This window comes from Rhinolophus ferrumequinum, chromosome 27, assembly GCF_004115265.2.
Source record: "Rhinolophus ferrumequinum isolate MPI-CBG mRhiFer1 chromosome 27, mRhiFer1_v1.p, whole genome shotgun sequence".
Classification (NCBI taxonomy): Eukaryota; Metazoa; Chordata; class Mammalia; order Chiroptera; family Rhinolophidae; genus Rhinolophus; species Rhinolophus ferrumequinum.
In genome coordinates, this window is record NC_046310.1 from 8,127,395 (window position 1) to 8,154,283 (window position 26,889).

General features: G+C 38.6%; 1 protein-coding gene across 1 annotated transcript in view; it reads right to left on the bottom strand.

Moving 5' to 3' along the window:
* USH2A (usherin) overlaps positions 1–26,889 on the bottom strand; it is a 559,517-nt gene that overhangs the window by 324,014 nt on the left and 208,614 nt on the right. Inside the window, exons 21-27 of the mRNA XM_033099662.1 lie at positions 17,993–18,123; positions 10,146–10,272; positions 7,889–7,990; positions 6,633–6,812; positions 5,528–5,658; positions 4,016–4,289; positions 55–258 (exon numbers count right to left, since the gene is read on the bottom strand). Of these exons, the coding sequence (XP_032955553.1) occupies positions 55–258; positions 4,016–4,289; positions 5,528–5,658; positions 6,633–6,812; positions 7,889–7,990; positions 10,146–10,272; positions 17,993–18,123 (1,149 nt within the window). The remainder of the gene's footprint in view (positions 1–54; positions 259–4,015; positions 4,290–5,527; positions 5,659–6,632; positions 6,813–7,888; positions 7,991–10,145; positions 10,273–17,992; positions 18,124–26,889) is intronic.

Below are 26,889 nucleotides of genomic sequence, written 5' to 3' on the forward strand. Positions count from 1 at the left end.
AGGGGACGAGGAGGAGACCTGTGACATGTGACACACAGCCCCCCGCCCCCATACCTGTGAAGGGCTGCAGACCACTCTCCTGCACACCCTGCTCTCGCCCGTGGTACACCAGGATGGAGTCATTCCCCCTGCAGTTAACGGGGCTGGCAGTTGATAGGCATCCATCCAGATTGACTCTGACAGCGCCGCTGGACACAGATGCCAAGTGAACGGCAGCACCCCGTGCAAATGCAACATCCTTCATGCAACCACCGAAACCTAGCAAACAGTCAGAGATGAGTATCGCGTAAAGGGCCTGAGTCATTCATTACCAGTGATTTCCGCCCTCTGCACTATGTTTTGATGAGGCGCGGGGGGTGCTTTGGATACAATTTTTAAACTTTCAAGTCTCATGTGGGAAATCCCTGTGCCTCCTCCTGCTTGTTTATCAGGCTGGGTGGTCACAAGCAAATACTAGAAAATATTTACTTTCTGTTACTTTGAAAAAAAAGAGAAGTCGGTAATTACGATTCGACTGAATTATAGTCAACTGAGAGTGTTTATTGTACCTCTTTAGGTGCACATTTTCTCATTGGGTCTATTCTCCGGAAATAAAATTCAGGCAATTGCACACTATGGTCGGGAGAGTGCCCACGTGTCCCTCAATTCTAGAACATTAAGTTATCTCTATCGGTCAGTGCTGACGTGACAAAACAATATTTGAAGTCGCATAACTAGTCAACAAGATTACTGGGGGGGGGGGGGGGCAATGCCCTTTGAGGATGCCGGACAGGATAGCAGGAGGAAGAATATAATTTCAAGATATGCTAGAATCCTGAGATATCGCCATGAATTCCGTAATAATCATTTCAGAGCTACAGAACAAAGTCCTAGTTAAATGGACAGACGCAGAAACTGGGACTGTGCGTGACCCTCTGCACTGAGTTCCGTAACCTCAAATGTACAGAATGGCCCTAGTTTGATGCTCCTGATAGCCTGACAGGGACCAAATTCAGCCGAGTGCGTGAGGGATAGCTGACTTCAGAAGGATCACAGGGCGTACAGGTCTGTGAAGTACAACACGGAACATGGAGAGAATGGACGTGGAGTGTGCACTGCTTTTTAGTTAGAAAACCATGGGGCACTCAGTCAGCCAGGGGCCAGCGGTTGCTTTGATTTACACCTTATTTTGTACAAACAACGATCAGCTCAATGAGGTTTGGCGGGACTCTTTCTCAGGAAACTGCACAAAATTGTAAAAGAAGGGACAAACAGGCTGAGGTTGAGATTGCTGTAACACACACACACACACACACACACACACACACTCTCACTCACTTATTCTGAACAAAACACTGTCAAATTCAAAAGTCCCCAACACATTGAACATTAAAGCACCTCAGCAGAAACTGGAAATAAAACGTAATACAATGCTCACCGGTAAAATAAGTTAATAGTAACAGTGACCACATTGTTCTCGTCAGCATTTATACGACGTCTTATTATGTCTCCTAACACATTAAGCTGCAGCCGGTTTCCTTAGAAATGCCTTTGCTATTATTCACATTCCTTTAGGCCCTACCGATAAATACCGCTGGTCTATCTCGAACACGCAGCAGACACCCATAAGTTGGGTGAATTGACTTGAAAGCAGTGAAACTCCACATAAAAGCATCTGCTTGAAAATGCAGAAGCAAAGAATTCTGTTTTCCTTGCCAGCCGTAATTGTCTGATGGCACATAGCTGAGTCGCCTAGCTTCTCTGTGCCCTAGTTTCCCTACCCACAGAACACCGAAAAGTGGCAAGGGAACTCTGGCAAACATTGAAATACTGTTGCAAGGCACGATCTGAGGTGGTACATCGTAGACAGAGTATGCTGTCCAGCATTTCCAAAACACAGAAGAAAATTAACCGGTGTTTGATTTCAAGGGACAATTACAACATTAATGGATTTAAAAAAAAATAGCACTAATATGATCACAAACCAGAGCTTCTGAAAAAAGGTGCTAAGTGAGGAACACAGAAAGATTTTTAAGACTGTTGATAATGGACTGAAAAAAACACAGTAAGTGAACACGATTCATCTGAATTGCAATTCACTTCTTGCATGCAGCACCGCTACAGGGTAACCATTCTCCTGATCACTATATAGGACATGCAGTGACTTAGACTGATCAGTGTCACTCGGAGCATCTGAGTTAGCATCTTAGGGGGTGGGATCATAAAATACGCATTTTTAATAGCCTTTCTAGGCCCTTCTAGTATACCTTGGATAATAATAACAATAATAATAATTAATAATAGCTAATTTTATTGAGTTCTTATTTTGTTTCAGCTACGACACGTCCCTATTTTATCAGCGGGTTGAGAACCACTGATAGGGCTGATACTGCAATGATAAAAATTTAGTATCACCCATAAAGAAGATATATTTCAGTATCACAGACTGTCATAGTGTAGATTCAATTATCCCGCTCAGGTTTATGTTGACGTTATAAACTTCGATTATAACATCCTACAATTCCAGTGTGAGCTATGTCTCCAGGACTGGTAACCATTGTACTATGATGGGTGTTGGTAGAGTTTGAAAGTACAACGCCTGACAGGCAGTTTTTTTTTCCGCTAGATGTAAATAGGATCAAGTAATCTTGCTCATATAAAGGGTTTTCAAGCTCTTTCTAACCTCAGAAACCTGAAAATCAGGAGAAGCCTTTATATGAATGTAATATTTCCAGCTGCTGTTACATCTTAAGTGCCTTGAAAATGTCATTACCGTCTTACACCTCAGATATTCATTAACTCCTCACTCGTACCCTTCTAAAAGTCTCCTTAGAACTCGTCGTATATTTTCTAGTCAAAGGCATTTAAATCTTGACGTACTTAACCAACTAGGCAAAGACTGCTTCGTGGAAATTTTAACCATTCACAGTGCATAGATTTTGAAATATGCAGAGGACATCTCTACATGGGCGCATCTGGGGTCTCAAGCTGGAAGCTTCTGTGCTTGCCTCCCTTTACAGAGAAGGAGCATTGGCCCATGTCCACAGGCTTTCAGCCTGATTGTAACACAAGGCACTGCAACACCAGGCTACCGTCCAACATATGGGCTTGCGATCTGCTTACCAGTCATGTAACCTCGGGCAAGTTACTCTGCTCTGTGCTTTTTAGTTTCCTTGTCTGTAAACCGGGGATAACAGTAATAAATGCCCAAGTCATGGACTTGTGATGAAGAACCAACTTACATATTATATTCTCTTGGAAAGCTCTCAGAACCCTGCCTGCCACATAGTATGCACTCATTTATTGTTAGCCTTTTAAAATTAATAAATTCTCTAATTACATTCAAACTCATTACATGACTTCAGTGCTATGAGTTAACATGCTTTCTTTTTCTCTGATTATGTTCAAATTCATTCTATGAATGAAATTCATGTTTCAGTGATAAGTCAGACACACTCATGAGTCTTTCCTTTCCTTGACGGTTATTATCAGTAACATATAGATTTTTCACAAGTATGTTTGGAATTCCACTAAACCCACCTTTTCATGTGCTTCACTGCAAAAGAGCTCCATTGAAATGGAGATGATTAGTGTTTATGTAAGAAAAAATGTGAATTTAATGTTATTTTTCCTAATTGTGTACACCGACCTAGTTTATTTTTTAAATCTGCAAGTATAATGATCAGTATTCAAAAGTACCAGAAGTACATGTTTTCAAGGAAACCATATGAAGAAATACATGTACATACATATACATATGAATATGTGTATGTATATATAGATGTATATATACACATATATATGTGAATTACAATTATATTTTCTGAACACACGTTAGAATAAATATGCTAATGATAATATAAATAGATATGAGGGCACATTCTTCAGGGCAAGATAAAAGCTATTTGAAGAAAAGGGGTGCATGCGTGTTGCTTTCAGCCTGATTCACTGCTGTATCTTAAAATCAGAACCGCCCAACCTGGCAGGACCAGGCTGTATGGATTTGGATTTGGGGATTCCTCCAGGTGGGGTTTACCTTGCTCCAAGCTCAGGAGTCCATACATGTCCTGCAGCTTGGGCGGGGCGCCCCCCACATAGACCGGGGAATTCACCACCAGTGGTTGGGCGCGCGACTGTGACACACGCTCCGTCAGTCCATTCATACTTGCTGCTATGATGGAACCTTCCTTTTTAACGATCACTGTATTCCACGTTCCATCACAGTAGGACAGCCCCAGCCATAGATCCACTTGTGTGAAAGTAACACTGGTATTTAACCGCAGGCTCAATATTCCACTCTTCAGTTCCATCTGCATTTCATATGAAAAACAGAGAAGAGGAAGATGAGTAGGCTGCAGAAGGGCAGTTTGGGAGAGAGCAGAATGCCAATTTCTTGAAGAAAAGCAACAAGTTTCCCCGAAAGCACTCGATGAACACGTTCCACTTTGTTCTAAGCCAAGCTTAGGAGCGTGTAATGAAGTACACTGTAAGCGTATAAGTGACGTGAAGAATGTCGTATTGACTAACAAAGTCCTAACTGGTAATGATTACACAATGTGATGCAAAATGTGATTACGCAGGCAGAAACTTCTTGTGGGTGCGACACAGGTAAAGACTGAACTCTAGCACATGTGGCAATGAAGAGAGCAGAGCAGTTTGAACAATGATTCCATTTTTGAGTTTTTAGAAAATGAAAAGATACTACTTCGTATATCAATTTAATTTGGGAGAAAATGTGACAAGACAATAAGAAAATGAAATGTCAATGCTGATTAAGCTTATTTTAATTGGTCGGTGAATTCAATTTCAAATTTGTAAAATGTGTTTTGAGTCACTATTTCAGTTTTATTATTCTAAATCCCTAACTAACATCATTGCCTCTATGCGTTTTCTTTTAGGTCGAGGTACCATTTTCTAATATGAATGTATTATGACCAAATTTTCATGGTAAAGGAAATGCCTACAATATGTTTTCCTTCACAATGTTACACAATATAATTATTTTACTTACTGTTTTTATTTTGTTAGATATCAAATCAATGACCGTCAGATACTTAAAAATGTGAGGTCATGTCAAATGAAACAATTTAAGTAATTACAGATAAAAATTATTACGTTTACTATGTAAATATCTTTTCTGGGCAGTACATGGGATAAGCGGTTATTCATTCATCTATCCATTCATTTAATAAACACTGAGACCCCTGCTACGTTCCATGAACTCACTGCTCTAAGATGAACCCTGTCCCCAAGGATGACACCATCTAACAGCAGAGGCAAGCGTGTGGGATGACCCTACAACCAAGTCGGGATGCTGTACAGTGAGAGCTCCCTAAGAATCAGACAGGTTTCAAGTAAGTGTATAAGATTCCTGGGGGATCATCCAAGCAGGAGATTGACATATCCAATGATACAGGGACATGTTCAAGCTCACTAGGTTTAGAAAATGGTACCAAGAAACCCCAATTTAGTATAATGTTAAAACCTCATTTAGTTAAACTTGGAGCTGACCATTTTAAAGTAAATTTAAGTCAATTAATTAACATACAGCAAGAAAATCAGGTCCATCTTTGTTGTAAATGAAAAGAAGCAATCCATTCAGTTGATCTGTCCTGAACTTAAAGGAAATCTCAAAGTCCATTCCGCCATGAAATGTGTATGGATCGAGTTCCAGGAACCCTTTAAAGAAAAGAATATGTACCTGTTAGCATGTGCCAACATTGTAAGGGGTTATAAGATCCCCTTAGGATATATACTGACATTGAATAAATCTCTCACAAAGGAAGATGCAAATCAATGTTAAGAAACCCCCATTGTAATGGTGCAGAAGTAGCAGAATGAACTTGATATACCTTTCAATTACTCTTTCAATGATGGATACAATTAAGAATATTGCTGTTTTATGTAAGTATTAACAATAAGGAGTTGTATTAAGAGAAACTCTGAACAATGACAGTGACAAGAAAACAGAGAAAAACTGCACAGATTATGTTAGAATTTAGTTTTCTATAATGAAGGTAGTTTAAGCAACTTAACAACTGACCAAGTTAGTTATAAACGTAGGAGGAAAAGGTGGGCTTTTTTGTGAAGGACAAGCCAAGTCCGCCAAGCTGCCATATTGCCCTTTGTCCCCTCACCGGGGTGGCTGCAAGGCAGAGACTGCAGGTGGGCACCTCACTTTTGCTGCAAACTTCGGAGCAATGGCAATCATGGTGGTTATATCCTCTAGTTTTCCTTAATGACCTACGTACCCCATTACAAAGCTGAAATTTTACTTCGAGAAACATGGCCCATCCATACAATGCAACAAACAGATATTTGTGGATTAACCTGGTAACTCCTTTGAAATATTTAAGTAAAATTGGATGATTCTAAGTAAAATGAATGACTTACAAATGGACATGTGACACTATTACACGTACACTGAGGGCTACTGTGGGCCACTAGAGATCTTACGCATGAATATATGAGTCTTACAGTTTAAACACATATTCAGACTTTGAGAATATATTTACGTGCATCATGGCATAACAGGGAATTTCTGTGATGTTAGATTCGTATGAGGTCAAAGTAATTGCCCAGGGGAGATTCAGTCATGCCCCGGATAGAACACACCTGCGAAGCCACAACCAATGGCTGACTTAGAACTTTACCTGTTCCTAGGAACTGGGCTCCCTCTTGTAATGACGTGGGGCACCCCTCCCAGCTGTTGTACACGTTCACTTTTTCTTCAGAACTCTGCCAAACCAGAGGCTCCCACGTAGCAGACGGATTGTAATTCTTCATAAAATACACATCCTTAAGACAGCCCACAAAACCCTTTTGGACTATGTCTGCGGGAGTTGATAGATATCAATAAATACGTATGGTGACAAAATGCAGTTCAGGCCATTTTAGTTGCAATTAAAAGAAAAGAAATGGGCAATAGTTCTCTGAACCTATTTACTGCAAAGCCCTTAATGAGTCATATAAACACCATTCGGCCAGCTATGTTAGGTAACAATTATAATGTTTAGTCTGGTTCAGACCCATCAGTTCTGTAGAAACAGATGTTAATGCAAAAAATCTTGGTGTTATAGTATCAGCAAGACTATTGCTTTTTGAACTAACGAGGAGATTTCATCTGCCACTAGTCTTAAAAATAGAAATGCCGTAACAAGTGTTAAAAGTAAGACTTGAAGGAAGTGTTTCCATTATATCTACAGTTTATAGGTTAGTTCTCTCATCGTTATAAACCAGTATGTTATACAAATAAATCAATAATGTGATCTCCTTTTTAGGCAGGAGGATGTCTTTTCTGCCTAAGATTAATTTCCTTCATGTTGGTTCGTATTCATTTCATTTTACAGTCAGTTTTTGTTTTTTTGTCCTAAAAACAAAGGAACTAACTGTCTAAGCTTCAAATACAGCATTTATGGCTTAGCACCGGAATGATCTGATCAGACGTCTGCACCCTCTGTTGTGGCGAAGACCACATTTTATCCATCTGTGGGTATCTCAGGACTGGGGTGGAGCCTGTCACACAGCCTGTGCTCAGGACATGTTTCCTATATAGAGGGAAAACCAAGCTCATAGCTTCCCATTTCTGTGTTGTTTTATGTTCAAGTTCAAAATTTCAAAAAAAAAAGACACACGATGGTAAAATAACTTCGAAATTAGTAAAATTCATTTAAGCAGAAGTGTAATGACCTCCTTTTATATATCAAGAACTAAGCACTAAGAATTTTAATGCAAGTAACGCACGGTTCCTTTAGAAGAGACTTTTGAAAGAAATGTTTGACGTATTGATATAGGACACACAGCATGAGACAGGAAATACCACTGTGATTCATACTTGAGAAGAACGTCCCATGCTGCTCTTCGACATTTGGGTGACAACATATCCTTTCTATGCCCATCCCAAACTCACCCACGTCCTTCCTCAGGATGGCATCGCCCCGCGGCAGTCCTCCTACAAACACTCCCGTGTTGTCCCCAATAACAGTGCTACCATTCGGGGCCCCAGAGGAACCTACGGAGAAGAAGAGAATTCCAACTTGAGCTGGATCATCTGTTTCTACTAATTTAACAAATGATTAAACCTTACACTGCGCTTTTGGGACACCACTCTTTCTCGGCTGTCCTCTTAACTCAGTGACTGTCCCTGGTTAGTTATCTTCACTGGTTCTTCCTCACCACCACCATCTGGATGCTGGGATGACTCAGACATCCTCCCTTCTCTCATCTCTTCCTTTCTCCACTTACAAGGATGCCCTGAGTTCTCCAGACGGATGAATAGTGGGCTGGGCACCTGTGCAAACCACCAGGGCCAGAGCTCAGAAGGGGCCTGGGTCTCTGATGGCATTGCATAAGGATGCAAATGTCCTGTTAAAATCTCTAACTCCATTCTTCTTTGGGAGGAGAGGGACACTTTCAGAGCCCAAGCCCCTGTAATCAGTCCTACTTGCATCGGGTCCACTGGCTATAAAGACCATCTGAGCTGACAACTCCAATCTGTATCCCTAGTCTGCAACTCGTCCCAGAACTCAGACTTGTCCATCCAGCAAGCTGCCTGCATCGCCACTGGAATGCCTCACAGATATCGAAGACTGAACACCTTCAGGGTGAACTCTGAACATCTCTCTCCAAATCTGCTTTTCCCGCTGTCTTGTCCACCTTAGTTACGGCAGCTACGTTCTTCCAGTGGCCCGGGCCCCAAACCTGGCAGCCATGCTCTGTATCAGGGGTCAGCAAACTCTCTTTGTAGAGGGGCAGGTAGTATGTATTTTAGGCTTTTTAGACCACCCAGCTCCATGCAGCCACAGACCATACACACCAAGTAAATACAGTTGCATTCCAACAAAACTTTATAAAAACAGGCATGAGTTCCATCTGGCCCACACAGGTGGTGGTTTCCCTGTTCTATCTCGATCAAATCCTTTTAATTTAACATTTCCAATAGCTCCAGATTTCTCCTTATATCTAAATGATTTCCCTGATTCAAGGAAACACTTCTTGCCTGAAGCCTATTCATTGGTCTCCATGTTTCTTCTACTCTTGCTCCCCTTAAAATGCATCCTCAGAAGAGCAGCCAGAGGTCCTTTTAAAGAAAGAAGTCGTATCATGTCACTCCTCTCTCAGAATTCTCCAATGGCTTTCCTCTTTCTGAGTAAGAGCACACAGGGTCCTGTATCATATACACTAATGGTCTCTCTCAACTCACAGCCTGCCACCAGCCCCGCACCCCCTTGTTACCACACTGGCCTCCTTTTGGTCCCCAACATGCCACATATGGTATGGTCCCATCTCGAGGCCCTGGAACTTACTGTTCCCTTGGCTTGAAACATCGTTCTCCTGAATATTGTCCTAGTTTTCCCTTTTACTCCCTACAGGTCTCTGTTCAAATGTCTCCTTATCAGACAGGCCATCTCTAACAGTCTTTTATAAAATCAAAACCACACACACACGTGCCTTTCCCTCTTATCCTACTTTATTACTCTCAGCATATACCACTGCTACTTGTTCAAAGTTTATTCTATTTCCTGCCCTTCTCCTACCTAAAATGTAAATTTTGCTCTTTGCATCCAGAGTTCTTAGAGCAATGCCTGGCACACAGTAGGTGCTCATTAAAACTCCACATTTCCTAAATGAATTAATAAAAGCCTGCATCACCATACGGATACTGTAACTGTTTTATAATTGCATGAGGATGATAGCTAGGGTAGGACAGAAAGGGTACTAAACGTAGAATTGCAAAGACAGGATACGTGTCTCAAGAAGGCTGCCTACTAACTGTGTAAACTGAGAAATCATTTACCTTTTATGAGCCTCAGTTTCCTCATCTCTAAAATGCTTATAATAACTGCTTTACTTATTTGTCTGCTGGAACTCAAGGTAATATGCAAGAACCTAAGTGTAAGCCCTTGCAAACTGGAAAGAACTGTACAAGATACAAAATTGCTACTGATGACCGCCTTAATTTTGCTTTACTGAAACGCTGCCTAGATGAGAAAATGGTTGCCAAGACTTCATTTGAGGAGCACCCCCAAGGAAAACAGCAATTTAGATGTAACTGAGTGGAGAGAAAGGTGCAGAAGAGATATAAACAACAGAAAGGCATGGCAATATCAGCCTATCAATAGAGCCGGCAATATATGGCTATATCCATACGCCGAGGGAGTTCTTACCTGTATACTGTCCATCGAGAGTGATGTGGCCAAAAGCCTGATGTCTGACAGCAATGATGTTATGCCACTTGCCATCACTGTATCGTTTACCTCCATCATTAGTGGTGGTAACTTCCACTGCTGACCCCTGAAGAGAATGAATGAATGAATGAATACGTATGTTCACACAAACATACACCGATATTTGTATATTTGTTAAAAACCAATTTACAAATGTTAACAGAATCCTGATACAAGCACCCATTTCAAACAGAACTCAAAGTTAAAGCGGATGTCTAACATCATTCTGGCTTTTCTGTGATGTGCCTCTGGCGACACCATAACGCTCAAATCGGAAAAGAGCTTCTCTTTGAAATAAGAGTTTCTTGCAAGGACACTTGTTTTTTGAGTACCTACAATCATCAGAAAGGTAATGAATTTTCTACTCTAATATTTTAGATTTTAATTTTTGGGTCAGCTATAAAAAAAGACAAGAATTTAAAACCAATAAAACACCATCCCATTCACCTTGTCTTAAAGACAGGGAAACGTCAGGAACTTAGTTGTTCTTATCTTCACCACACTACTGCTAATGAGAAGGAAGCAAGGCCCACATTAAAAATCAGCGAGTTATTAAAACACCGACCATAAGCGTTGTGGTTAAACTTAGTACTCTACGTTTTGGAGTCTAAAATCTAGCATTTATACTCTTGCCTAAGGTAACAGCATCATGGTTAAAAACGAGTTCCTAAGTGGCTACTAGGACATGGCAGATACCAAGAATAGAGATTAGCAGAAAGGAAGTGAGGGTGAGGAAAGAGAGTGAGTGAAAAAGAACTTCCCATCTCCGCACTTTATCAGCAAGAGAACACTTTTTCAGTATACCACTGTTAGCACAGTGTTAGCGCAGTATGAGTATACTCTTTTTAGTGTTAATGAGCAAATAAGACTACATAAAAGCTATGTCACCTTTGTCGCCATCATCATTTACTGCTACTACTATCAAGGAGAAAACAACCAGAAAATTGCTCTAACCCTTCTAAATAAAAGAAAAAAAAAAAAAAGAAAAAAAAAATTTTTTTTTCTTTCTTGATAAAGTTGATTTCCTTAGCAATAAGGAACGCCAATCCAAAATCAGCTCTAAAAACCCAAAAATAAGCTCAGGTGAAATATTACAAAATATTGTTTTCCGTACTTGGAGTGTTTCACCCAACTACTAATTTTGGTATGCTATTTTTCAGAAAGAGAAAACTGATAATTATCTGATGTCATACGGCTGAAGATTTATATCACAAAAGTGCAATGTTAATCGTGCCATTGTAAGTGAAAGATTCTGTTTATACTTCCCTAAAACAGCTCCAGCGATGCAACGTGTCCATTCTACACTTTTAATTGGCTCCTGTCAGGCCTCATACAGAGCAGGACAACACGTATGACATGCAGAATTTCATATTACCCAAAAAACAGCTTTTAATTTCCCATGCGTATGAGTGGGTTGCTTCTCACGTGGACAATATCCCAACTTTTATGGACAACGCGATCAGCTAGAAAAATGACCATTTGGCAAGTCCATTTCCTAGCCCTTGAATTTCCGTAGGTTGACGCCCTTTACATCTTGCCTGATAATCTCTTTCCTCTGTCGACGCTTTTATTTTCTTCCACCCTATTTCAACATTTTAATATTTTACAAACACACATTTCATTATCGTGGTTTAATAATTAAAACCAGAACTGGTGTCGTGCCCAATTAATGTGCCCTGGTACCATGCCCATTAGTTTTTCCATTAGTGAATTCAACAATACTAATGGGATTACTAGCATGGGATGCTAATTGGGCGTGACATAAGAAACTGGCTTACTTCTTAGCATACCCTTGCTAATGATGAAATTAATGAGCATTTTATTAAATGCTGTCTCATCAAAGTGTACTTAGTTAGCGTTAAAATTGTTACAAACGACGCTGCATTCTAAAGATCAGGTGTCTGACGAAGTGGTTCTTCATATTATGTTTGGCAACAATCTGAAGCATTAATGGTTCTCTCCATAAGAATACATTTATTGGAGATACATTCAAGAACACAACATCCAGTCTCAGTATTCCAAATGCGTCGTATACTTAGAGGAACTGGGCATATAATTCTCTGATGAGCATTTTGAGAGAATTTCTCCCCACCAATGTTAAGGGAAGAATGCTGAGATCAACTGTGGTGCCACGTTCTTTCCGTTTGGAAAATATCAGACGCGTTAAATAACTGCTATTCAGAATTGTTGGGAAGGTTTTACTTTCATAGCTGCCGTCTAAGTGAAATCTGAATGTTGTGTAAAATTTCCTGTTAATGTCACTGAACAGAAAATGTTTAAATGACAACCAGCAGTCAAGTTTATTATTGGTCAATCAAATATCTGATGAAGTATATTCAAATTGAAATTAATAAAACAAAGAATGGAAACATTACAGCAGCTTGTTAGAGACTTAAAAAAATACAATGATTAAAAATTGGAGTAACTTTTCTTAACTGTGACTCTTCGCAATGGCTCCAAGCGTTTGGTCCATAATATGCAAACATGTATCTAATTTCAAATATTATGAAGACTACGTCTCCTAAATACGTATTCATAGAATTTACTGGATAGTTGGAAGGGGAATGAAATACGTTCTTACACCTATGGCCTCTATGTATGGACTGCATTCATTACTTGCATCCATTAATATATTTTAAACAGAACAAAGCACACAATGACCTTGTGTTATTGTGACACTATCGTATTTCACTGTGCAGAATGTACTCCCGTGTATAATACGCACTCAGGTCTTTGGCCCAAACTTTCAGGGAAATGGAATTAGTACTACCCATGTATACTACGCATCCTTATTTTTCCCTCACAAATTTGGAGAAAAAAGTACATCAGACACAGCAAAATACAGCATGTGCTACACAGTTACTTTAAATCCCTACAAAATGTTCTTTACAGAATTCAAACTTTAATTATTTTGAAAGGATTCAGGAACAGTAATTTGAAAATAACCACTGATAAAAGTCAAAGTATCTAACAAACTGACAAATTAAAACACGTAAGAATTAAAACTGTTAACTAATCACTAAAGCGCTGAAAATGATACCCCAGAAAAAGGGCAATTTTCTTCAATTAGGAATACTATTTTACTAGTAATCATCGAGCCATTGAGTCAGCTACTCTGTCAACAGGCATCCATTTATTGAGCACCTACTATGTTTCAAGGACTGTGCTGAGCCGCAAGACTATATCTGAGGACAAAAAAGACAGACTTGGCCAATCCACTGCATTGTGCAGTCAGGTAAGAAAAACACTAAGCAAACAACTACTTGTGTGAGTAGTACAGCAAGATGTTCATTAGATAATCTCGTCTCATTTAAAGACACAAGGAAAGAAAATGGGCTGAAAGCGGTACCTAAATTATTTAAAATAGAAATAATCTGGATGGCAATGGGAGGCGTATTAAACAAGTGTATAAGCTTCTCTAAACCTGGGGTAGTGCTGATGTTGTACAAGAAGCTGTGTTCATACGTCCACCCAAAAGGAGAACAAACAATGGAAGAATACTCCAAGTTTTTCCACTGCTTAGTCTCCACAATCTGTGGCTTCGCATTAACTAGTGAGCCAATACATCCCGTTAAGCTGCACTGGAGTCTCAGCTCCTTGGTGGTGAGGCATGACTTTCCCGGCTGGCTGGGCTCGTTGTTTCATACGTAGGTAGTATCACGATCCATGAACTGAGTGCCATGCATCCGATTCCATACCCTCAAATACATCCTACGGAAACCCTGCTCAACCAGTACCTTACTTTCTTTTCAATACATCGAGTGTCACATTCCTGAAAACGCAGTTAACTTTTGCCTTGCAGAGAGTTATTATTCCAGATAGAAATGCACTTGACAAGCACCATTCAATGCTCCCCATTCTCTGGCTCCTCCAACTGTTGGCTCCAACAAATTGACCGATACTTAATTGGCACCTACCAACTCTGTGCACGGGTTAGTATTTGGGTGCAGCACAGGTTGGGGACAGAGCAACTGGAAAAGTGAATGGCAGTGGAGGGTACACATTACCTACAGGAGAAGGGTAAGAAGGCATAAATGACTGGCAGTGCCCCATCAAGGCTTCTCTATGACTTCCCCAGGCTGGCTTGGCTGTCTGACCATGGAAAAGGAGACTAAAAGGATGAGATGGAGAGCGTTTCTCCTGGCAGCCATTCTCAGGATCCCAAGGACAACACTGTGGCAGAGCAGTTAGGCATTGTGTAACCCCTTTGCCTTCCTATTCTGCAGAGGCGTAAGGGATCACCTGCTTTAGAAGGAGTAACACCTTTGAAAGATACAGCAGTCATGCGTCAGATCTAGTGAAATCATTTTTGGATTAATTCTGCAAGGATTTTGCCCTACATGTTTGGAGTGTGTGTATGTGTGTGGGGGGGAATGGCGGGGGGAGTTTATTAAATACTAAAAGTGTGAACAACCTGTGGCCCGTGTCCTATGACAAATGTCGCTGGGGTGGGAATGGTCAGCTGGAATCATAGTCACAGACACCGGGACAGACAGTGACAGCGGCATGACCAATTCTAAGTGGAAGGCAGTGTGAGGCCACCAGAGCACACTGCCTTGAGTCCTGTCATCCCTGACCTGTCCAACTCAAGCAGAGAGTGTCCTCCAGTTGTAGGACAGGGAGGTACAGGTAAGAGGGTGGCAGGAGTGGCGTTTTGTTCATTTCTCTTCTGCACTCCCAGTGCCTGGAGCACAACACATTTTTCACAGTCGTACTGAACAAAATTAACTGAAGTCAATGCCAGTTCTATCACTAAGTCACTGCCTGACTCTCTTCATTGAAAGCGGGGATGAAAACAATACCTACCTCAAGTGGCTACTTCAAGAAGCAAATAAGAGAATAAACATGAGCCCACTCTGTGTACTTTAAAAGCGCTATGAATAAATGGTTCTACTGCTAAGTGTTTTCTCCATCTGGCTTCTTCTCAAACATCTTCACGTCAGGTTGAGGGGGAAAGAACAAGGCAGATGTTTCTTTCTCCTTGACATTCTTCTATTTTACGATAGGGCTTCATTTTTTTTTTTTTTAATGATTTTTGTTGTTGTTGCCAATTTTTACAATTTAGCATTTAACCTCTTTTTCTTCATCTTGTGAATTGGGATGTTTTGGAACATTTTCACTTTGTTAGAAATTAAGTTCTTTTTTGACAACATTTAAAATCAAGACAAGACACCAATATAATTATTCCCTTCTACACCGTCCACTAGGTCATCTTTAGAAACTTTTAAAGTAGCTTATCTTTCCCTCTCCTTCAACTCTTAATAATTTTAGCATCAAACAATTATTAGAGTTTTCTTTTGTTTTGCCTTTGCTGTGTGTCTCTGCTATTTCAAAGATTCTTTGGCACAGTTAAATACATTTCTAGTCACTCTGTCATTAAATATTTAAGTTGAACTTAATATTGCTAGGCTTATTATTCACCACTGCTTCTCTTTATATTTCAGAACATTTTTTTTATTATTTTTTAATTTTCCTTTTGGTTAGAAGTCTTGCTGAAATATGTCCTTCTAACACGTGCACAGATCGGATTTTCTCTGAGTCTCTGGATAGCAACAAGTATGTTTCTTTCAAGTTGAAAAGCACTATTGTTCTGGAGCTGAAATCATGGTGTTTGGAACTGGTTTGCCTGGGTTTCAGTCTTGGCGTAGTCACGGATAAGCCGTAAGACTTTGGGAAAATTAATTTAACTGTGACTCAGATTTTCCATCTGTAAAATGGGAACAATAAGAGTAGTAAGTATTTCATAGAGTTGTGATATTTACATGAGAGTGTGTGTGTGTGTGTGTGTGTGTGCGCGCGCATGTAGAGAGAGAGAGAGAAGACTTAGAATACAGGTCGTATGGAAGCATTAGCCTTATTTAATCTTGACTGGAATTTGATGAGCCCTTCCAATAAATTTCTAATTCTTTCGTAAATCAGATATTCTCCATTTTATATTTCATTATTTTCTCTTGTTCTTCCTTTTCTTGTGCATGTGTTTTCTGTTCTCCTTTTGAATTCCTTCTTCCTAATATTAGTAGCGTCCATCTTTATCTTTCCCTATTTTTGTCCTGTGACCTACGAATGTGAGGCTCAACCGTGTCTCTCCTCTAATTAACCTACTTTAAAGGCTTCGAATGAAAAATAGTATTTTCAGCTCTGTAATTGAATCAAGTTCAGAGTACTGATTGTTTTGTTTTTGTTTTAGTTTTTAGTTTTTTCAGTCGCCATCTACGCTGTCTTCTTCCTCTCTCTGTGGATGCTGGATCTGCTTAGGTGAGATGCTATGTCTTTTTTGCTTTCTCCTCACCCACCTATCAGCATCCTGGAAGTCACTGTGCCCGAGGACCTGCAGTGTACCAGTCAGGCTCCTGTTAAAACACCAGGAGTAAACCTTTCTTCCCTTGGTCTTTCCAGTTGCCAACTCGTGGCTTCCGGAGCTTCTTAAAATAAAGCAGGAGGGCCTCAGCTTGCCTCCTGAGGTCCCATGCAAGGAGCCTGGCACGATGATCAGACACACCTGGTCCAGCAGGGCCTGCCTTTCCTTTCCAAGGTGAGGGGGTTCCCAGGGGGCATGCTGTTGTGATCTTCTCCAGAGCTCATGGCCCCTAATCCCTTAGATACAGAGGGGGAAAGCACTGCCAGCTTTACCAGGGCAATGTAAAACATTTGTTTGGCATAGCTGATGACATGATCAGCAGTTTTAAGGTGAAAACCTGAGGAAATGAAAAGTAAAAAAAAATCTCTGACATGACCTCACTCATTTAGGAATTTCTCACAGGCCTGATGCAGCCTGGAGTCCAATGAAGGCCACTCTTCAGTGGGCTCCCATTGCCCTGAAGAAAACATTTCCATCCTCACAGTCGCTTCCTAAACGACTTCGTCTCTGTCCAGCTTTTCGACCCATCACTTTTTCTTTGTGTTCTCTCCTCTGCAGCCCTATCAGATTCCCCTGAATGTGTCGAATATTCCATGTTCCTGTCTACCTCAGCCACTTCACATCTGCTGGTCACTCTGGGAACCTTCGTCCCGGCACCTCCCGTCAGGTCCCATCCAATATGCCCCTGTCCTGCCCTCCCTCCAACACACGTCCTCATGGACACACATACGCTCTGGGCCTGACCAACTTTTCCTCCTCGTTTTATATCTTAGTTACACATCACATTTTCAGAGAAAACTGACAACTAAGAAAAGAAAGACCTTCATTTTAGGCTCCCACAATACACAGCATCTCATACTTCTCTTTCCTAACATTCATGAATATCTGAGATAAGTTTTGTATTTTTTTTTTTTTTTTTTTTTTTTACTGAATCCTACAGAGATTGTTTCACAGGGGCATGGTTCTATTTAACTCTAAAACTATTATAGACCACACTACTCGGCACAAGAGTACCAGATAGGCACTTAAATAACTGCTGGTGATGAGAGAGAGAGAGAGAGAGAGAGAGAGAGAGAGAGAGAGAGAGAGAGAGAGAGAGAGAGAAAGGGAGAGGGAGAGAGAGAATAAACAGAGACATAATTTTGCTCTCAAGGAAAATGAAAACAGATCTATCCAAATGCATTTCAAAGTTTTCATCTTCATTATAAGGCAGCATGTTGTTAATCGCGTAGAATCTCAGCTCTGCTCTGTTAGTTGTGGGCCAGTCACATCACTTTTATTATGTTTCATTCCCTTCATTGGGAAAGTGGGGGAAAATAATAGCAGTGGCCTCCAAATTCCTGGATAGGTTTCAATGTGAAAAGAGAAGCACTTACCTTAGTACCTAGCAAACCCCCCAAAATCTCAACTCCTACGATTACTCCTTTACCTGAGGATCAAAAAGAAAGTAAGGACGTCCATTCTTCAACTGAAGTGCAAAATACTCCTCCTGGGTACCAGGTGATGCCGCAAAGACGATCAAACCTTCAGGTACCCTTGTTCGGAAGCTGGCCTTAACGCCTGGTGAGACAAGTACAATCAGCAAATCGTTGCTGAGTTTTGTTGATTCTGATAAACGCACATTTACTTTCATTATTATTTATGATGCGGTGAGTACAGTCAGGGAGTCATACACAGCGTTGTTCGGGGACAACCTCAGCCATTTGGTTTTAAATATAACCCATTATGAATACCAACCTGTACTTGGAAACTCGAGCCTGCAGTCCCACTAATCAATATATAATGAAGTTGAAATGTATGCAAAACTCATCGAAATAAAAAGACATGATGTCAACCCAAAATTGGATACTCAGAGTATCCACGTGAAAATAGTATCAGAGTCATAAAAACAAATGTTCTTGGTTTTTTTGTTTGTTTGTTTTTTTGGACATTTTTAAAGAGGGGACCTTGTTTAAAATAGTTATGAAGTTTAGAGAATCAGTCCAGTAACAGAAGGTAAAATCTGGAAAGACCTGCTATGAAGTGGCCCATAGAGCTAGTTTTCTGAAACCTCATTTCGTAACCAAACTGTCACCTGTCATCGCTGTTCTAGACACACGATGCTCTTCTCTCATAGAAATTTCTCCAGGATCAAGAAACAGAGGCAGTTTGCAATGGTCACACAGATGTCTTCCTACTCTCAGCAGATGGCCCCACCTCCATGCTAGCTGGTAACCCCCTTGTTCAACACATAGTAGGGAGCTCTGTGTGTAACGCATTTCACTTAATGCTCGAAAACTCCCAAAAAAGTGTCAGAGACGTGATCTTTGTTCTCAAAGAGTTCCCCAGTTTAGTTGGAAAGATCAAATGTGTGTATTGTAACAGACAAATCATATGATGCCCATCAAGAGCTCAAAGCATACCTGAGGATCAAATAACATTTCAAGAGCACCATATTGAATAAGTAGTGAATACTGCTTTGAGTAGTAAATCAGTTGGCCAGAATCATGAAAGTCTGAAGGAGAGAAACCCCCTTTCAGGCTGGGCTAGTAAAAAAGTCCTCCCTAGGTGGGGGGATTTAACCGGGTTCAGTAGTTTGCAACTTCCTCAGGAACAGTGGGATTCACCTTTCCACCCCCAGTACACTTTTCACACCCTGCTAGGAACCATATGACATAGCTACAGCCTCAGGTAAGAACTACTTAGTCCTGGGACAAATCATATTGTTTGACTCACATTCTATAGAAAATTCCAATTGAATAAACAGAAAGATAGTACTCTTAGTTCTGGGGGGAAAAAAAAAGATAAAAGATGCTTTATTAGACTACTATATCAAATTGGTCAGAGATTTATAAACAACTGCTGAAAAACAACACAAATTAAATATGTTAATACACTAGTCAAGGTATATTTTGTATGGAAATTAACTGGGGTATGAGGAATGGAGTCTTGATGCATAAGCTCCTAAAATTAAATGACACTCTTCACATAAAATCAATGGATTCTATTACACAGATATTTCCTTATCCTTGCTCTCATAAAGAAAGCAAAAACCCCTTAGTTTCATTATCAAATATTCCTTCTGCTTCATTCCCATCCAAGCCAATTGCTTGCAGATGGATTTCTAGCTGCCTACATGGCACACCAAGGAATGTAAAAGGTTTCAAATAGAAGCAACTGTAGCTATATAGCTTAATTTGAATTACACAAGTAAGTCCTAAATTAGAAAAGTTTTTTTTTTCTTTTTACTTGACTGCCATTAGGTGGTGCTAAAAATGTCTGTATTTATAAACTATTTATGGCTAACCATCGCTGTAAATAGGTGAATAACAAAATTCTCAATGACTATACTTGACAAAATAACATCTGACAACTAATCGGAAAATACTATAAATGACCTGAAATTAATCCCCAAATGGCTAACTCTTTATTAGAGTACCAGAGCTTTGTTATATATTTAAACATATGTCTTAATTTTTGTAAATTAAATTGTTTTTGAGCTGTTTATCACAAAAGAACTTGGGAAACAGTAGATCAGCATTTTAAAAACTGTAATACATTGGAAATATAGATTAGGATAAAAAAATAGGCAAATAGTAGAGGGGGAAAAAACACAAGAATAAAGAGTTTTACTACATAGGACGTTTTGGGGAACTATAGGGAATCCTAATCTTTGTCAAACAAACAAACAAAAATATCTCTTTCATCTTTTGAAATAATTCTCATTTCTTCCTAGGAACAATTACAAACTGTGGTCATTTGACTATCACTGTTATAAAGACTAATAATGCTTTACAATCTCCAAATGATAAAGCGACAAGGAAACGAAGCCACCAGATATTTTTTGAAACACAGGTATTTTAGGGCTCTTATTTCCTTCACAGACAAGGCCTTAGATTCTTCACCTATAAATGAAGATATTACCTCAGATGATCTCTAAAACCTACCAGCACTGTGTGAATTTATAAGTTTATGAACTTCAGTTATCATCTAACAGCCTTTTCATTCTGACTTCATTGCAAAAGACTTCTCAAGTTGCTTAATTTCCTTTCCGTTCCTTATATGTAATCTTGCAACCATTTTAAGGCAAGACATTTCCAGTATTAAAAGGAGATTTGGCCTGGCATTTCTGGGAGATACCATCTAGCAATAGATGGATTAAAACTGAAATCTTATTCTAGTTTTAATTTGTATTTCTAGGATGAATACTGAAGTTAACTTATTTTGTAATAGTTCTCCATTTGGGTGTTTCCAAAATTGTTTGCCATGGTTTTTCTTTTTGTTTTTTAAAGTTGATTTGTTTGTCTTTATTATTGATTTGCAAGTGCTCTTTCCATATTAGGGGCATTATTTCATTGTCACACATGTTACAGCCATTTACTTTCTTTTTTCATAGATTAGCTTTTAAGTGGTATTTTTAATATAAAAATGGTGTTAATTTTTATGTTTTAAAAACTTTTTTTTTTTTTTTTTTTTTTTTTGTATAATGGTATCTCCCACCCTTTGCTTATATAATTAGGTTTCCCTACTCAGAATTTGTTACTTACATTTTTCCTGTGCATTTCCTGTATTTGTATATTTAACATAAATTCCATTTGGAATTTATTTTGACATATGAGATAGGGTATATTTTAGCTTTCTTTTCCCCCTAGATATTTAAACATTTACTAAATAATACATTCCATGAGGCAAGAAGTTAGTGTTATTTACTTCTGCATTTCCAACACCCTGCACAATGGCTGGCACATAATAGATGTTTAAAAATATTTGCTGAATGAATGTTTAATGATTGCAATCTCCTCTTAGTTTATTAAAGTATATTGTCTTGAATGAGTCTCTGCACTTTCTATTTTATTCCACTGATTTTTTTCTGTAGCAGAATGCCTTATTATTATTTCATAAAATTTCTAATATCTGACAATTTAACCTTCCTCTCAGTATTCTTTTCTGTTTTTTAACTATCCCTCAATTCATTCCCTTTTAACATTAAAATAATTATACATTTCTGTTTTTTCTTTTATTTAAATTGATCCTGCAGATACATTTTTAATTTTATATAAGATTTTATATATTTTATTGCCAGTGTGAATAAGATCATTTTAGATTTGTTATTGCTGAGTCATAAAAAAGTATTCATTTATTTTTAACCATCTTATTGCAATATTTGTAATAGGTTTTGGTGTCCCTTTTTTTTTAACACATTTTTTTCTGGGATAAAAAGACACAATAATTTTCTCTACTCTTTTCCAATAGTCATATCTCTTATTTCTGTCTTAACATATGAGCTATATCTTTCAGAATACTAAATAACAATGTAGATGACAAGGATTATTGATCGTTCCTGAGTTAATAAGAATTGATAGCGGTTTTTTGTTTTTGTTTTTTTACCATTAAGTAGAATGGTGAGTGTTCGTTTGTCCAGTTATTATCTATTGTTTTAGGTTACTATGCTTCTAGTTGATTTTTCACACACTTTTGTTTCTTCTCTCAACATATGTTTCTTGAGTTACTGTTCTGTGGAAGGTAAGCAGAGCTAAACATGACTATGCTGCATCTCAAATATTTAGGAAACATTAGGCTGAAAGAGGTAGAAAAGAATTCCCCGTGGAGGCACCACCAATGCAAACATTTCATTATCATAAGCAATCAACAAGTTAAATATGATAAAATGCAACCAATGTCATCAAAAACCAGCTTCGACGGCCTCCTCTTCTGAACAGCTTTAATCTTAATTACAAATACAGAACTATAGGCCTAAATCACATGAAGTTTTGGGTAAAAATAGATGTATTTACATAGATGTATCTATATCTGTATCTTATCTATACAGCAGTCCATCTATCCATTTCCAGATAATGCCCTCAAATTGCTCTTGTACACCAAAATATTTATACAATAATTAACAGAAAATCAGGATCTCAAAAGACAAGTACAAGAATGATAACTATTCTTAATCAAAATGCTTCCACCATCTAATAATTATAAGCTGTCATTCTTCATTTTCATGTATATAGTGTTGACTGTATTATATGTATTCAATTTCAATCACCTTAACAGCTATAATATTTCATCTACTACATAAATATGCTCCACTTTGAGCTCATTTTAGAAAACTGTTGTGTGCTGAAGTCATGATAGCCTAAAATATGAACTGAATGCCAGTTCATGACAATTGAATTGTGAATTGTTATCTACACATAATACTTAACTATTTTATAGAGCAAAAGAGAAAATTCAGCATGTATTCTGGCTTCCTGAAATAGATAAGGTTTTACCTTGGTATCTTGTAAAATGGTTGGTATTTTGACAAGAGACTCTAGTAAATGAAGTTTAGGCTTAGGTTAAAGAAAATTGCCAGTTATGAGAATACCCTTTAACAAAGTGACTTTGTATCATTATTTGCTTTGTTTCAATAACATTTAAAAATTAACTTTTAGATATATATCTATAAAATGTATCAGTACCACTTTCATGTTTTATACCACAAAGAAAACCTAGGTACATGCATATGTACATAGATACACATATGTAATTCATATACAGCGTTGCAAAATTATATACATACACTTATGTACATATATTTCGTGGAATTAAATGTATATTGATTCAAATTGAATAAAAGGGATTTCAAACTTTAAATATACTAAGTATACGAAGTGTTTTATTTTGTAAAACAAGTATTTTAGAAAAACAATCAAATTCCACTCACTTGCAGCATGCGTACAACTGCTGAGTGACCTTGACCTTGGAATGATTTTAGTTTCTTTCCTGTCAAGTCTAATGGCTGACAGTGTTCAATGACCCCAAGCAGCATTAAAGGAATCTGCTTTGGGGGTTAAGACATCTGCTTTGGGAGATCTACACTAAAGCCGCTCCGGTAACAATCACAGTGGGTCCCAAGCAATTGGACCAATATGAAAATGTATTTTGGACTTCTTTGGAGCCAACTAGGTTCACAGAGATGGAATAAAATAAAAACAATTTTTCTTGTTGTACTTTCAAATAATATATTGTTAGCTCAAGATGAACTTAACTTGTCCAGTTCTTAGTCTGACATTTTGAAAATAATGCTATAATCCCTTCATGGTTCTTATATGGAAGGATCCTGTCTTTAAGAGTAAGGGAACCCAAGATGAAGGAGCTGGCTGTAACTCCATCTTTGTGATGAGTGAAAAACAAACAAACAAATGAAAAGCATTCCAAGGGCTTGCAGTCCTCCCATAGATCAATGCTTAATCACACAGCTAATTTTGAGTATGCTGGAATAATCACATCACACTGCCTCTTATATAAATAAGAGAGTGGCAAGAATGGGGATGAAAGAATGAAGGTCCGTCAAAGCTAATGTAGCCTAGTCATGAAATTCAGGGCCAGTCAGTCTGTTCCGATCCTACCCCTTTATCTTGCTTGTCAGAAGTAGGGCCAGAGGAAGCCTGTTGGCTGCCTACAAGCACACATGGTCTTTGGTAGTGTTCTACAGATACAGCAACCATGGTTTGTTAGGTATCAAGTGGTTTACTACAATGGTAGCTGGGGGACTCTCCAGAGAGAAAGACTATTTTACTAAAAGGGAGCAGTCTTTTTCCAAGCCAAAGAGTATCTAAGCTATAAATTTGATCAACATTGATTATCTCCCAATTTTTTTTTTGAAAATACTAGGATTCCAATAAATGCATGTTGAATGAATAAAAGTAAAACCTCAGAATCCTTTTATTAATCCATGTCGTTGCAGAATGGCTATTCTTATCACAAAGCGAATCCTTGTAGGTAATTGAGTACACGTTTGCTGCCACTCAATTCCATTTTGTTTACTTCTGACTATTATGGGAATTGAGAATACACTGGCACGGTAACAACGCATATGTTTAACTTTGGTTATTAATTCATTCCTAATACTTTATCACGACACTAACCTATTAGGTAAATGCACTTCAGTAGAAATGAGTCCACCTTGCTTTAAAAACCAATCAGAGAAATGTTTGCCTGTGCACAAACATATTTATGAACAAACTTTTTAATGTTTTAATCAGTTAATGTAATTGCATCTCCTCTCAATTAAACCACTTAAAATATATTAACCATGTTTGGAGATAATGTCGAGAAGGGAAAAGATTAGAGCACAGAAAGGAACTGACGGCATCTACCATGTACTGAAGACAGAGCCCAGGGCAGGACGTAACCCTCTAGCTGGCTAAACAGCAGGCAGCTGCCCAGCCTTCACCCTCATCTCCAACTTTCAGCACTGAGAGAGTTAAAACAGTATTTAAAAAACAAAATTATTCCTAAGGTCCTCCATCATTTTGCTAAGACAGTTCTTTATTGTAACGCCAAAGAAAAGGGAATCTGGTGTTTGGCTTAGTGGTTAAAAATAGATGCTAGAGCCAGACTGCCTGGGTTCAAATACCAGCTCTAAAACTTAATTTATGTGTGACCCTGGGCAAATTATTTAGCCTTTCTGTACCTAATTTCCTCATGGATAAGAAGGGACTAGGAGAGGTTCTTTTTTCTTTCACAAGGTTCTTGGGAGGATGAAATGAGTGAATATGTATAAAATACCCTGACCCAGCTGACCCTACAGAAGTATTAGCTATTATTATTATTAAAGTTCAGTGATTTTTGCTTGCTTTCAGAAGCCCTTGATGTTAACAACAAAGGGTTATAGTGTAGCTTTCGTTTACACATTACAAAACATAAAGCTTGTAACTAGATACACCTTGGATACCTGTACAACTTCCAGAACAGATGGGGTCTGGAACTCGAGTGATCTCAGGGCTTCTCTGTGAAAACAAAGCCTCAGCATCTGACCTCACCTATGCAACCTTCTCACAGTCCAACTTCTCAGCAGCGCACGGGCCTTCCTTATACAGAACCACAGTTCTGTGTCAAATCGTAGTATGTTCTTATTTCAGAAATGCATATTGAATGTCTCCACCTGACAGCGCATGTCACTGAGAATACCAATGAGGAAAAGATGTGACAACGGACCCCCCAAGAGTTTAGAGATCATATTTGTTTTTTTTTCGTTTTTATCTTTAGTCAATGTGCTTCTTCCTGGCTTTCCCAAAATCCAGGCACAAAACCACTCCTGATTTCCCAAATCTGCTGGGATACCGCTTACTAATTATGACACCACCCTTTAATAATGAAAGCACCAATGCGTCCTTTCTACCACCCTTCAAGAACCTCAACAACAGGCCCCCTGAATTATATCCACAGACAAAAAGCAAGGTTCTCTACACATATTCAAGTTTTGGCTGTGTTTGATTCAGGACACAACAACAACAACAACAACAACAACAAATGTCTCCTTTTTCAAGTTTTCTGGACCAGTGATTAGAAACACTGTCAACAGTAGAAATAGGATAGGATATACGAGTCTGCCTAGCTTCATAGAAAAAAGGACTGGCCATGTTCTAGGAAAGCTGGTCATTTCATCAGAATATAGAAATAACGACTAGAATATTGTGGGGCACATGTATTCTGTTCCATTTCATGTATCAGGATGGTCTTATATCAACTATTCCAAAACAGCTTACATATAAGAAGATCTCCAAAACTCCATCACTAAATAGCCCAGGAATCACTAAGTAGTCAATTATTCACTTTGGTAATAGCCTGATTAAACAGTTCTCTAGTACACTAAAATCCGTAGAGGTGAAATAAAACACTGAAGGCAAATGATTTTACCCAATGGTGCCTTTTCTGTGTTTCTAGATCCTCCTTTTAAAAATAAGTCAAAAACTAATATATTTCAGTACAATTTAGTTGCTTAATTTTGCATCAGAAGTCTAATATAACATTACAAATCTTTATATAAAGACGAGTTTTCCTGTAAATATGTTGCTTTAAATGTATACTACAACTGGATTTCACACAGGTCAATTTGGGTGAAAGATAGATTTGAATTAAGTGAAAAGTCTCCATACAGGATTTAAAAAAAAAACTACAGAAAATTTGGCAAGACACCTCGTTAAAGAAAATTGAGTGTATCTACCTCTTTACTGCATTTACAGGGGTTCTTCTCATTACAAACAGACGATCTTTTCAAAGTCTGTTAGCCAACCCATTGGCCCTACAAATACAGCCATGACTGAAGCCACTAACTGTGCCATCTCTTGGTGGCAAGTAATCCTGACTTGCTTTTTTTTTCTAGCCTGCAGGTTTGTTCGTGACTGTTGAAATCCTTAGATTGAAAGGAGCCTCTATTCAACAGTCATTTCCTAGGGCAGGTACCATGTAAGATGGAATGACTGTGCCTCCAAGGCTTAGCCAAGAGCCAGGCACCTAGTGTATTCACTTAGTTATTTATTCAAAAATAAAATCATAAACCTTTTCATAATATAGATT